Here is a 13,062-nt window from a genome sequence, read left to right as displayed (position 1 = left end):
TGCATTTGACTGTCTTATGCTCGGTGATCCACTGTCTGTCTGAAAAATACAACTGACCCAAAAAAATTAATTAACGGCAGTGAAAGACGAGACGAGACATACGACCGAGCCGAAACAAGCAATTGAGCCAAGGAATAGACCAGCAGCAAACGAAACCGAATGTGCTGTGTTTCCTGCTACATATGTAACTAACCAAGACTCTCATGTCTCACCCGTAATTAGAAGATGCATACATAATAACATTTTAGAAACAGATAGGATGTGATATAGTGGATGCGACAGCGTCAATAACTGTAACAAGTAGCAGCAGCGACAGCTGGAGCGGCACACCAAAAACACGACAAGAAAATAAATATATAAGCAGAGAGCTCCACAGTGTCAAGCATGACCTAATTCAGGATTCTACAGCCACTGGTGCCACTGCTGGCGATGCCGTAGTTGCAGTGGCCACCTGAATTGAAACAGAGAAAAAATGACCACAGAAAAGAAATAAAAGTACTTACAAAATAATTACAAAGTAATTTTTCTTTTAGAAATCACATCCGACAAACAGATCTAAGAAGCCGAGATAGAAATGACTAGCGAGTGACCCCTCGCAAGTAGCCGAGATAGATGTGACGCGCGCATCCATTCCGGGACACCCCACACTACTGTAGGGCGCTGAAAAGAGAATAACCCAAACGAGATAACGAGCCAAACAAACCAGGAAATAGCTTAGCTACGTGGGGCGGATGACCCCACACCACGATAACAGCCTGACCAACCACCACTCACCAAACACAGTCTCTCCCAACATACATGAGACAGAGGTGCAAGTTCGTGAACTCCGATTTTAGCCAAGCTCCAAAATAGTTCATTTTATTTTCTCGATCTGAAAAATACCAGTCCCCACCAACTGAGTTAGTCCGACCGTTGGCAAGCCGAGCCGAGCGAACGAGTGAGCGACCGCGATCTGCTCACCGACCATCCAACCGGTCAGCAGCGACCGCCGACCGGTGAGATCGGCTGGAAAATCCGCACCCATCCGTCGACAAATCTGCCGAACAAAGCCAGGAGAATCTAACCGTCGTTCACAGCAGATCGCGATCTCCATAGATCCAGAGATCCAGGTCAGGATCTTCGTTGCGATAACATCCCACTCAGCCTGTCATACCCCGCTGCTGCCAGAAAAAAATATGGTTTTCCCGGCCGACCCCACAACCCCCCGCACCCTCGACCGAAGCTCGAGCCACGGGGTCTGGGGCAACGCCCCAGCCGCCGGAGGCAGTCCCCCTCTCCCCAACCGAGCGATCGCCCGCTAACCCCATCCAGCTAGTCGAATGCGGGGCATACGACGCAGGGTCCAGTGCGGGGTGCGTCGGGGGACTGCCTCCGGCGGCTGGGGCGCTGCCCCAGACCCCGTAGCTCGAGCTCCGCTCGAGATTTGCCGGGGATCCCGACGCTCGACTCGAGCGCAGCGAGAGGAGCCACGGGGTCTGGGGCAACGCCCCAGCCGCCGGAGGCACGAGTCGGTTTAGAACTCGAGCGGAGCTCGAGCCACGGGGTCTGGGGCAGAGCCCCAGCCGCCGGAGGCATATGGCGGTGTAGAAAGTGTTATAAGTTAAACGTCGGGCACAAAAAAGGTCACGAGTGGCACGAGCATGCCGACCGAGGACAGGAGCAGGTCCATGCTCGGCTCAATGGGTGTCGGAGATGATGAGGAGCTGTATTCGAGACTGTTGATGGGCGAGTTGACGTCGTGCAGTTCACTCATGGCATGGACTGCTACGTACAGGAACGTGCCGCCGCTGAAGACGAGGAGCACCCCAGTCCACCATTGAATCAGTTCGCTGTCGTTGGACCCGAGAATACTGATCAGAAAATACGTCAGAATCGCTCCCACAGGAGCGGCAGCCGCAAACGCAATCAGATCACGCTTCACTTTATCCAAATCCACTCCACTGCCTATTAACACAGTTGTCAGACCAAACGACGCCGGCGCTTTATGAATCATGATTGCTAGGAAAATAATCGTTTCTAATGCCGATGATTCCGTTGACACAGACGCTCCTAACGCCACTCCGTCGGCTATAGCATGTATAATCAGTCCAATGGCGGTCGAGGTCGACTTCACTTCTCCTCCTCCTCCTCCAACTCCTCCCCCGCTACCCCCGCCAAGACCCCCGCCAGAAAGTCCATGACCCCCTGATCCACCAGAACCGCCTGATCCTCCTGATCCAAGACCTCGTTCAATGGAATCTGAACTACGACCACCTCCAACTCCACCTCCAACTCCACCAGTTCCACCTCCACTACCCAAACTAGTGAACCGCAGACTGCTCATGTCGATGCCCATATTGAACCTATTACGACCTCCTCTACGGTGTCGAATCAAAGACCATAGCCCATCCCACGAACTGGGAAGCTTGTCAATGAGATACATTAATAAATATCCCGCAATCAGCGCCAACCCTATTGACTTGCGGCTATCCAGCCCACCACCACCACCACCACCTGCCCCTGAATCCATCTCAGTTCCATCTCCAGTCATTCCTTTATCACCGCCAAACGCATCCACAGCAGACCCAGTACCCTGAGCCAATCCAATGGAATACATGGCATCCGCGCCCTCGGGAATAATCACTATCAAACTCGTGCCCACCAGAATCCCTATCCCCAGCGACGTAATCATCCGCACCCTCGCTGGCGACAAATTGAAATACAATGGCACTAGCCCGACCAGAAACGACCTGGATCCTGTTAGTTTCCTGTGTTTTTGAAAGGGGGGTGTGCCTCCGGCGGCTGGGGCTCCGCCCCAGACCCTGGTTGCTCCTCTCGCTTCGCTCGAGTCGGGCGTGGGGGGGTCGGTTTTTCGAGGGATGGGGCAGAAGGGGGCAGAAGGGGTCGTAGAACGTGAATTTCTGGTCGAAAATTGCCATTTCGGGCTTGAAATTCCTGGATCATTGCAGTTTGGATCCCTCAGATCAGCCGTTGTCAGTCGCCCATTCACCTCCCATTCACACCCATTTCCCCCAATCCCACCCCTACCATCACCCCACGCAACTCCTCGAGCGCAGCGAGAGGAGCCACCAGGGTCTGGGGCGGAGCCCCAGCCGCCGGAGGCACACCCCGTCCCCGAGTAGCGACACTCACCCGATTCCCATGAAAAAACATAGCAGAAGAAGTGCCAGTATCGCCTGCATTGTTTCGTGTGTGTGTTCGCTGGTCACTCGTGGTTCGCCAAATGGCCTTTTTCACTCTCAGTGGGCCTAGAAATTATATTTCGTGTGGTTTCGAGGTCCTCTTACACTCTCGCTTTCTCGAGAAGTCGCTGGCCCGCTGTCCATCTCTGGTCTCATCACGCATCACGTGCCTTACAACGTAGCGTATTATACTGGTGTCCGCATTCAGCCCGCATATTTATGCCCATTCCCCCGCTAATGGCGATATCGCTATAACGGGGTCGTTTACCCCTGGCCGTTGACCCGGTCTCATTTCGGGCCAAAATGTTTCCAATCGGACTCAAACTCGGCAACATGGTGCTTTACGGGGTCCTGGTTACGGTATGTGTTTTGGTTTTTTTGATTTGGGGTTCAGAAGGGTGGTGGTGACGGAGAGGGTGGGGGTCTGCCTCCGGCGGCTGGGGCTCCGCCCCAGACCCTGGTTGCTCCTCTCGCTGCGCTCGAGTCGGGCGTGGGGAGCTGGATGGGCGCTGGGATGGTCTGGAATGGCATTAAACTGCTGGTGGAGGCCGGGGAGGGCAATTTTTCAGTTGAATTGCGGTATAGTACTGATGCCTGCGATACGCTCTTACCGGGGTGTTGTACAGGGTGAATAGAAGATAACAGGTTTTGCGCTTCTTTTCATAGCCAATTCTCTCTTTTTTTTTTCTCTAAAAATTGACTAAATTTGAACCCGTCCAGTGGCTGAATTTTAAGTTTCTAGAGGCCCTTGAACGGGGAATAGCGCTGGGGCTAGCAGGGCTGTTACCCTACCGTTAATTTTTCCAGCAGCCGCGCCTCGTTCTCACCAACTGATGAGATGCATGCTCTTAGTACGGCTTAAGCATTGGCTGGATGATTGGCCTTGAACTTCCAGCATCGGTCGCTATCGTGCACTTCACATATCTCCTTGTCGAACCAACCACGCCAACGAGCCTGAACCAATCCCATTGACGTAAGTGTACACCCTCAATGGCATCCACAATCAACCCCAGACCCCCATTCTTTCACAAACCTCCAAAAAAACCCCACCTCACCGTCCTCACCCACGGCATTTCTCCCCTCCAGTCCCCCAGCTCCCTCCATCAACCCCCCGTAACTCCTCGAGCTTCGCTCGAGGAGCAACCAGGGTCTGGGGCGGAGCCCCAGCCGCCGGAGGCACGCCCCTCACCCCAATAAACCACTAACAAAGAGCAGAAAATGCCCGCAAACCAAGCGTTGAGCGACGACCAGGTCGCTGGCGAACTCCAGAAGATGGTGGAGTTTATTAAGAAAGAGGCTGATGAGAAGGCCAAGGAGATCGAGTTGAAGGCCAACGAGGAGTACGAGATTGACAAGGCCACTGTTGTGAGGTCCGAGACCGCCTCGATTGATCATTTGTATGAGCGTAAATACAAGCAATCCGAGCTGTCGCAACAGATTGCCAAGTCCACTATTGCCAACCAGATCCGTTTAAAGGTTCTTCGTGCTAAAGAGGATGCACTCAGCGAGATTCTTGAAGAGGCTGCTCAAAAGCTCAAGACTGTTGCTAATGATAAAGCCAAGTACGAGACAGTTCTTGATGGATTGATCCAAGAAGGTCTTTTTGCGCTTATGGACGATAAAATTAGTTTAAGAGTTCGTGAGGCCGATGTCGGTCTCGTCGAGAAAGCCATTCCCAGTGCCATTAAAGCTTTTGAGGAGAAGACATCTCACACCGGAACTCAAGTCTCGATCGATAAGGACAACTTCCTGCCCAAAGACTCGGCCGGCGGCGTGATCATTGTCAACAGCACCGGCAAAATCGACGTCGACAACACCCTAGAAGAGCGTCTCAAGCTCTTATCCGAGACCTCGCTGCCACAAATCCGTCTGGCCCTGTTCGGCGCCTCGGCCTCCCGCAAGCACTTCGACTAACTCTATTGTTTAATACTTGTTTAGATTTTTTTCCTAATAAATCAAATAGCATTCCTGGGGGGCACATGCCTCCGGCGGCTGGGGCTCCGCCCCAGACCCTGGCTGCTCCTCTCGCTTCGCTCGAGTCGGGGCGTCGGGGGAAAACATGCCTCCGGCGGCTGGGGCTCCGCCCCAGACCCTGGTTGCTCCTCTCGCTTCGCTCGAGTCGAGCGCCGGGAAACAGGAGTTATTATTTAAGGGGAACGAGACGCCCGACTCGAGCGAAGCGAGAGGAGCAACCAGGGTCTGGGGCGGAGCCCCAGCCGCCGGAGGCAGACCCCCCCCCTTGAGAAAAAAAACTCAATTAATTAGTAGAAGGAGATCCGGAGGGCGTATGGCGATAGTAGTCTGGCCAGAGACGGGCGCGGAGGTTTCTGTTTTGGGTTTTGAAGAAGCGGAAGATGGGGGTCCGTTTGAGGGTGGTGGAGGCTTTGACGACGTTGCGTCGGTGGAACTCGAGACTGAAGAGTTTGGGTTGGGTGTGTGCTCGGAAGAAGGCTGTGTCTTCGTCGGAGTCGTAAGTGAGAGGGACGAAGGGGGAGATCGAGTTCGTGGCAGGGGAGACTGTGGTAGGAGGTTGTTGGTCGAACCACGGTTCGATTGACAGTTGAGGTAGGTCTTGAGTTTCACCAGAGTCGGCAGGTCCTGGAAGCTCAAGAGCTGAGTGTAAAGAGCCAGTGACTGAACTGTGACTTTCGCTCAATTGAGGAGTTGTCGCACACGACGACGAAGTGTCCCATTTAAACACATTCGAGAACCCCGAAAACATATCATCAGGTGCCAGGAGTCTGTCATTATCCTTTGTAATTTCAGCACTCGAACTCTCACGAGGAATGGTAGTAAACTGGCGGTTCTGGTACAGAAAACAACACCCAGATAACGACGACAGCTCCTCAACCTCGACAGGACTTCCCTCTAAACCGCCCGAGCTGTGTACTGGGCAGACTGGCATGCTGAATTATTAACTTTTTTTCACTCAATCAAATAAAAACACTTATTCCTTCTTCACTGTCTCTACAACAAACCTGTCTGCACGCCACAAACAGCCAAATATTCCTGCATCCAGACGCATCCCACGTAAACAAACCGCCCATTCGGGCCACTGCATGACGCAGGGCCCGCCCTGCATACCCCCTGCAGCCAACCACTTCTACACACTCGGTCCACGGGACCTGGAGTTGGGTTCACGGGGTGGGGGGTGTGCCTCCGGCGGCTGGGGCTCCGCCCCAGACCCTGGTTGCACCTGCTTCGCAGGAGATGGCGGGGACCGTCGGGGAAACGACTCGAGCGCAGCGAGAGGAGCTACCAGGGTCTGGGGCGGAGCCCCAGCCGCCGGAGGCATACCCGTTCCCGTTCTAGTCCCTAGGTTCAGGAGCCCGGGTGTGAGGAGGAGGACCCCTGGATTCAGGGGGTAGCCGCGGTGGCGGGATGTGGGTTTTTTTTCATGCATGTCCGGATGTTGGTTGAAATATTTTTTTTATAGTGTAGATTTGGATCAGAGAGAAAAGTTTAATTTGAGAGGTAGAAGATGTCGCGACCCGAGTACACAGCACCGCCAGAGGTGTTTTATAACGACGATGAGTCAAAAAAGTATACGACGTCGACGCGTGTGCAGCATATTCAGGCCGAGATGACGCTGAGAGCGTTGGAGCTGCTCAACGTGCCTCCCAGCCAACATATCCTGGATATCGGGTGTGGATCAGGGTTGTCAGGAGAGATTTTGTCGGAAGAGGGCCATAGCTGGATTGGAATGGACATTTCCACTTCCATGATTGCTAATGCTGTTGACAGAGAGGTCGAAGGAGACCTTTTTTTGGCCGATATGGGCAGTGGTATTCCTTTTCGAGCTGGTTCGTTTGATGCCGCTATCAGCATTAGTGCTATTCAGTGGTTGTGTAATGCTGATACTTCTACAGCCAATCCTAAAAAGCGATTAATGACTTTCTTTCAGACGTTGTATGCTTCATTGAAACGAGGAGGAAAAGTTGTGTGCCAGTTCTATCCGTCGAATGATAAGCAGACGGACGCTATTTTGAATGCTGCAAAGATGACAGGTTTTGCTGGTGGTCTGGTTGTAGATGACGCCGAGTCCAAGAAAAACAAAAAGTATTATTTAGTGCTGGCAGCAGGCCAGACTGACGCTGACCAGGAAATCAACCTCGACGGCGTGAAAATGGACGCCTCGGCCATGGTGACATCCAAGAAGAGACGAAATAAGAAGGACGAGTCCCGCAAGGATTACATCATGCGAAAGAAGGAGCTCATGCGAAAAAGAGGCAAGACCATTGCCAAGGACAGCAAATTTACTGCCAGAAAGAGAGGGCCCAAATTTTAAGTCTCCTATTTATTTATTTGCCATTATTCTTGGGGAGGGGGGTGTGCCTCCGGCGGCTGGGCTCCGCCCAGACCCGTGGCTCGCTTCGCTCGTTGCTTGGACCGTGTGGTTTCTCGACTCGGTAGGGGGAGTAGTACGAAGACGGTGGAGTGATCGTGAGATTTTGTCTGGTTTTTGCATGCTAGTTGAACTCTGATAATCATCAGTCAGCTTTCTCGGACTTCGAGTCTGTTTCGACTGAAGCCGACCTCTCCTGTCTGCCATTCGACTTTCTATAAAGGACATTGCCGTATCTATCTCTATCGACCAGCTTCTCATACTGCTCATGTTAGCAATTTATCTCCCCCAAAATTCTACGCTCACAGGGGTGCCGAAGCCCGACTCGAGCGTAGCGAGAGGAGCAGCGGGGTCCGGGGCAGCGCCCCGGCCGCCGGAGGCAAACACTTACGTCGACAGTGGGATCGTACTCTTGCCAGAGCATGCATGGATACATGAGTTTGTGCTGCTCGTACCAAGGACGGTGGACGACTTTGGTCGAGGACTGGGGTTCAGAGTCGAGGTGATCCAGGTCGAAGAGAGGACCCATTCTGGTCATGGTTTTTTGGAGATGGAATCGGTAGAGATCCAGGTGCTGTGATACGGTTAGTAAAAAAGGTTAAGTGAGTAGATTGAGGTGTGGTGAAGGAGCAGAGGAGGTGGACTTACATGTGGAATGATGACGTTGTGTTTGACGAGCATGATATCGTCAACAGTGCCACGATGAAACTTTTTGAATCCTTTACGGGTCTTTTCGAGAATCATCCATACAGGATCGCCTTTTTTGATCTCGACAAAGCTGGCTGTTTCGGAGCCGTCATAATATACAAACGGGAAGTTGACTACCTGTTCTCTGATAATGGCATGTTTTTGAGCTTCAGAGTTTTTTTCCTTGTTCAGCAGTTCACGGTCTTTCAGGATCTGTTTTTTTGTTTTGAGATTCGATGTGTCTATAGTAGGGTCACGCTTCAGCTTGGATACAGGCCGCGAGGGTCCATTGTCACGCTCGTTGTCGTCTTCTTCGTCTTCGTCATTAGCAAATGATAACTTGGAAAATACCTGTTTCCTCTTCTTGAATCTGGATTTAGTTGTAGTAATAGTACTATTATCAGATGTTAATTCTCGCTTCCTCTCACCAGAGTCAGTACTAGCAGCTGGACTCGATGTCGAGCGGTCCTGGCTGTTTGTAGCTTCTTCAGCAGGTTTTATTTCCTCGGTTGGAACATTTACCCCGCCAGCCGCTAGCCGTTTGGCCTCTTCTTTCCGCCGACGAAGCTCTTTCAGGCTCACAAGCCCGCCATTGGATTCCATAACCAAAGACAGCTCTCGCTCTCAGAATATGAACATCAACCCTCATCTCCGCATCTCCACATCTCCGGACATCGGCTTGGTTGATCTGGCACGTGACTGATTTTTCAAAATAAAAAAAAAATATTTTTGATCTGGGTTTGGGCACTTTTAAAATGATATTAATAAAACTGAACACTTGCTAATTTTGTTTCACTAAGACCTTTATTTGACAGATCCAGGACCAAAAACTCCCAAAAAACCCAAAAAAATCCCCAAAAAAAGTTTTTAATCAACAAAACCAACCGGACAGATCACAAAATGGCAGTATACGATTCTGTAGAGATCGAAGATTTCACCTTCGACCCCGCCACCCAACTGTTTCACTACCCCTGTCCCTGCGGAGACAGATTCGAGGTATTCATTGACGACCTACTTGACGGCTCCACGAACATTGCTACATGTCCTAGCTGCAGTCTAACCATCGAAGTCATCTTCGAGCCCGAAGACCTCGAGCAATACGTGACTAGCGACAGCAACGGACCCGACGCTGTTGCCGTCTCCGCCTAAAAACACACTCACCCTTCCTCTTCCACGTCTGCTCTTTCTTCCTCCCATCCAACCGTATCTGCATTCATTCTCCGTATTTATTCGTAAACCAAAACTGGCTGGTCTCAGTCCACTGTACAAAAGAGGCTCCGACTGCTCTCTCTCGCTGGCACCTCAACCCTATTTATTACCATGTCTTGCACTCACGTCTTACTCATTACTATATCTAACTGTATTTCAAGCGATATCTTGTTTTAATACTGGTCCCGGTCTGCCTCCGGCGGCTGGGGCTCCGCCCCAGACCCTGGTTGCTCCTGCTTCGCAGGAGATGGCAGGGACCGTCGACGTAACGACTCGAGCGCAGCGAGAGGAACAGCCAGGGTCTGGGGCGGAGCCCCAGCCGCCGGAGGCAGGCCGGGAGACACTTCCTGGTGGTCAAGCTCGCATGTCGATGCACCGCCGATCGGGCCCTGCGTCTCAGGGGTACTTTGTGATCTGAAAAATATATAAACAGATAAATAATACGTTTCTTTTGTATACTAGCCACACAGAACCAATTACAGGGTATTTTAAATTTTTAACTTGTTTCTTGACAGAAATTAGCCACAACTCCCAGTGGCATATGCGTCGGTAAATTAACCTCCACAAACCAGTTTCTAAAAAAACCGGTTTTCTACAAACTTAGGTGAAGAGGGTCTGCCTCCGGCGGCTGGGGCTCCGCCCCAGACCCTGGTTGCTCCTCTCGCTCCGCTCGAGTCGGGCGTACGGGTCCCAGAAACGTGTGATTTAGCTCGCTGGTGTGTGTTTCGACCAACTCTTTCGCAATTTAAAAGCTTTATCGCTCATCGAACCAGGGTCTCCCTTGAACCAAAATAGAGCGATCCGTGCGTGATTTGGGAGAAAAAAAGACGCACACAGAGCTCCACACAGCCCCCCTGACCCGTCCAAAACCCGACAAATCGCCAGCAGAGGCTCCCCACGCCCGACTCGAGCGCAGCGAGAGGAGCAACCAGGGTCTGGGGCGGAGCCCCAGCCGCCGGAGGCAGACCCCGACCAGAGTAGATTTATCCGGCATGTTGAAGATCTGCAGGTGAGTTTCCCGTTTGGGAGGAGTCGTCGGAGAGTCATCTCTCTTTGTGCATATTTATATATATCGAGACTGAATCAGCCTGACTCTTTCGTGGATTCAGACCTGACGGAGAAACGTGGATTTTTTGAACAAAAAAAATAACGAGAGATTTGCAATGGTTCTTAACAAATTAGACAGAGCGCCTCCTCACTATTTTGGAGCAGGACCTGCTCTGTTGCCTACAGAGGTTCTTCAACAGGCCGCTGTAGAGCTCATTCAGTATCAGAACTTGGGGATCGGTTTGGGCGAGATGTCTCATCGTTCGTCACAGGCAATTGATATTATTAATACTACCAAACAGAAAGTCACTCAGCTTTTGGACGTTCCTGATACTCACGAGGTGTTTTTTGCTCAGGGTGGTGGTACTGGCGGTTTTGCTGCTGTCGCTGGTAATTTGTTAGCAGCTCATGCTCATAAGACTGGCAAGAAAGGTGTTGCCAATTATATTGTTACTGGATCATGGAGTCAAAAAGCTGCTGAAGAAGCGGAACGATTAGGTGCCGATGTCAATATCGTTGTTGATGCTAGAAAATTCACTCCTAACGGCAAATATGGTGTGATTCCTGCTCAATCGGACTGGAAATTCACTCCTAATGCTGAAGACATTGCTTATGTTTATTATTGTGATAACGAAACTGTTGGAGGTGTCGAATTCCATGCTCCTCCTGAGGTTCCTGAAGGAGTTGAACTGGTTGCTGACATGTCGTCAAACTTCCTATCCAAACCAGTTGATGTGTCCAAGTTTGGACTCATCTTTGGAGGTGCTCAAAAGAACATTGGCATTGCCGGTATCTCGCTATACATTATCAAGAAGAGTCTATTGCAACATGCTTCTCTCGAGCAATTGAGACAGTTACAAGTGCCCATCATCCCCATCTTCTTGGACTTCCCCACTCTTGTCAAGAACAACTCGGCCTATAACACTCTGTCGATTTTCGCGCTACGAATCGTGCAATTGAACGTCGAGCACCTGCTAGCCAAAGGCGGTCTCAAAGCTCAAGGTGAAGAAAGTAAACGCAAGGCTGCCAAAATCTACGCTCTCCTCGACAAGCACCCCGAGATCTACAAATCTCCAGTGGCCCCTACTGCCCGCAGCAACATGAACATTGTCTTCACCATCCCCGGAGATGGAAAAGAAGAAACTTTTATCAAAGAAGCAGCCATCTGGGGCCTCACCGGTCTCAAGGGTCACCGTTCGGTCGGGGGAATCCGTGTTTCCAACTGTAAGTCTACTGGGGATGTTTTGCCTCCGGCGGCTGGGGCTCCGCCCTAGACCCCGCTGCTCCTCTCGCTGCGCTCGAGTCGTTGCGTCGACGGTCCCAGCTGGTGGGTTATTAGTACTAACATGACACAGATAACGCTGTTTCGGAGAAGAGCATCGACCTGCTTGTCGACTTCATGAACGACTTCATCAAGCAATAAATAAATACCGTGTAAAAAAACACATAGAACAGTCTGCAAATAAATACTTGTGCCGTCCGAGCGAACTGGACACCCCGACGCCCGACTCGAGCGAAGCGAGAGGAGCAGCGGGGTCTGGGGCGGAGCCCCAGCCGCCGGAGGCACACCTCCCTCTCCCAGTTATACGTCGAAGTGGCTCATATAATACGTGAGCACCTCTTCGTCGCCGGAATCGTCGTGTTTGTCCGGATCGCGGTCGAGGTAGCAGTAGAGGATAAGGGCGTACTCGTTGCAGACGCCGACCACGATTCGTTTGACGACGGTGGTGATTCGGAGCACGTTGGACAGGTCTTTGAGCATGACTGTTACAGAGGGGTCGTTGGCTGGCTCGTTGGAATACGGGTCTTGTTCGAGTTCTGGTGGTTGAGTGGTATTGTTTTCGTCGTCAACTGCGAGCACGACTTTCCCGTACTTGAATGTTGATTCGACTCGTAGACCGTCACCATGAACTTCGAAAGAGATGTGGCCGAGTTTGTTGACTCGGATCCGAACATGTGTTCCTAGTGCTTTAAACTTGTCAATGACTCGGTTAATTTCACTCAGTGCGTTTGGCAGTTCGAGGTAGAGGTCTGGCGGTGGACATTGCGGTTCTTCTATGGCTTTTCGTTCGTCAACTCGGACTAATCTGACAGGAAATTCATGCTGGACATATGTACTATCTCCAATTCCCATGGACTGTTCAAAACTGACTCGTAAGAGTGGCGTTTTGTTCTGTCTTCTGAGTTTCAGGGAAATCGATCCGATCCCTCGTCCACCAGTATCAAACGACCGTATCGCTCGGTACATGGTATCGATGTTCAGTTCGAGAATTATCGTGTTCTCGTCGTTCGATACAACCACGTAGTCATCAAACATCAGCTCCACAGGGTGAATACTCCACAGCTGAGTACTGCTTTTGTCGACGAGAGACACCAGACGGAGCTCGGTGGGCGAAAGATGCATCTGACATACCTTCCTCAACGTCGCCAATGCGCCACAAATATCTGCAATTGAATCTCGTTAGCACTTCCTGACTGTTACTGGACTGGTTTGTAACATATTTGTGGCCCCGTTTGCCTCCGGCGGCTGGGGCTCCGCCCCAGACCCCGTGGTGCTCCGCTTCGCGGAGCGTCTAGGATCGTTGGAGACGA

At 51.5% G+C, this 13,062-nt stretch overlaps 6 protein-coding genes across 6 annotated transcripts; 3 read left to right on the top strand and 3 right to left on the bottom strand.

Moving 5' to 3' along the window:
• Nucleotides 1-1,600: 1,600 nt before the first annotated feature.
• Nucleotides 1,601-2,671, bottom strand: AWJ20_4907 (uncharacterized protein; the record flags this gene model as incomplete). The annotated part of the gene is made up of 1 exon (XM_018882010.1): nt 1,601-2,671. The coding sequence occupies one exon, from the start codon at nt 2,669-2,671 to the stop codon at nt 1,601-1,603; it is 1,071 nt and encodes a 356-aa protein (XP_018736431.1).
• Nucleotides 2,672-4,400: 1,729 nt separating this feature from the next.
• On the top strand, nt 4,401-5,096 carry VMA4 (H(+)-transporting V1 sector ATPase subunit E; the record flags this gene model as incomplete). The annotated part of the gene is made up of 1 exon (XM_018882009.1): nt 4,401-5,096. One exon carries the CDS (start codon nt 4,401-4,403, stop codon nt 5,094-5,096), a length of 696 nt encoding a protein of 231 aa, XP_018736430.1.
• A 1,567-nt stretch (nt 5,097-6,663) lies between these two features.
• Nucleotides 6,664-7,470, top strand: BUD23 (Bud23p; the record flags this gene model as incomplete). Its single annotated transcript, XM_018882008.1, has 1 exon — nt 6,664-7,470. The coding sequence occupies one exon, from the start codon at nt 6,664-6,666 to the stop codon at nt 7,468-7,470; it is 807 nt and encodes a 268-aa protein (XP_018736429.1).
• A 642-nt stretch (nt 7,471-8,112) lies between these two features.
• On the bottom strand, nt 8,113-8,817 carry AWJ20_4904 (uncharacterized protein; the record flags this gene model as incomplete). The annotated part of the gene is made up of 1 exon (XM_018882007.1): nt 8,113-8,817. The coding sequence occupies one exon, from the start codon at nt 8,815-8,817 to the stop codon at nt 8,113-8,115; it is 705 nt and encodes a 234-aa protein (XP_018736428.1).
• Nucleotides 8,818-10,586: 1,769 nt separating this feature from the next.
• Nucleotides 10,587-11,744, top strand: SER1 (O-phospho-L-serine:2-oxoglutarate transaminase; the record flags this gene model as incomplete). Its single annotated transcript, XM_018882006.1, has 1 exon — nt 10,587-11,744. The coding sequence occupies one exon, from the start codon at nt 10,587-10,589 to the stop codon at nt 11,742-11,744; it is 1,158 nt and encodes a 385-aa protein (XP_018736427.1).
• Nucleotides 11,745-12,052: 308 nt separating this feature from the next.
• hus1 (checkpoint clamp complex protein Hus1) lies at nt 12,053-12,718 on the bottom strand (the record flags this gene model as incomplete). Its single annotated transcript, XM_018882005.1, has 1 exon — nt 12,053-12,718. The coding sequence occupies one exon, from the start codon at nt 12,716-12,718 to the stop codon at nt 12,053-12,055; it is 666 nt and encodes a 221-aa protein (XP_018736426.1).
• Nucleotides 12,719-13,062: the final 344 nt, after the last annotated feature.

Source organism: Sugiyamaella lignohabitans, chromosome D (assembly GCF_001640025.1).
Source record: "Sugiyamaella lignohabitans strain CBS 10342 chromosome D, complete sequence".
NCBI classification, from domain to species: Eukaryota; Fungi; Ascomycota; class Dipodascomycetes; order Dipodascales; family Trichomonascaceae; genus Sugiyamaella; species Sugiyamaella lignohabitans.
Note: the sequence above shows the minus strand (reverse complement) of the source record. Positions and strands in the feature narration are given on the sequence as shown.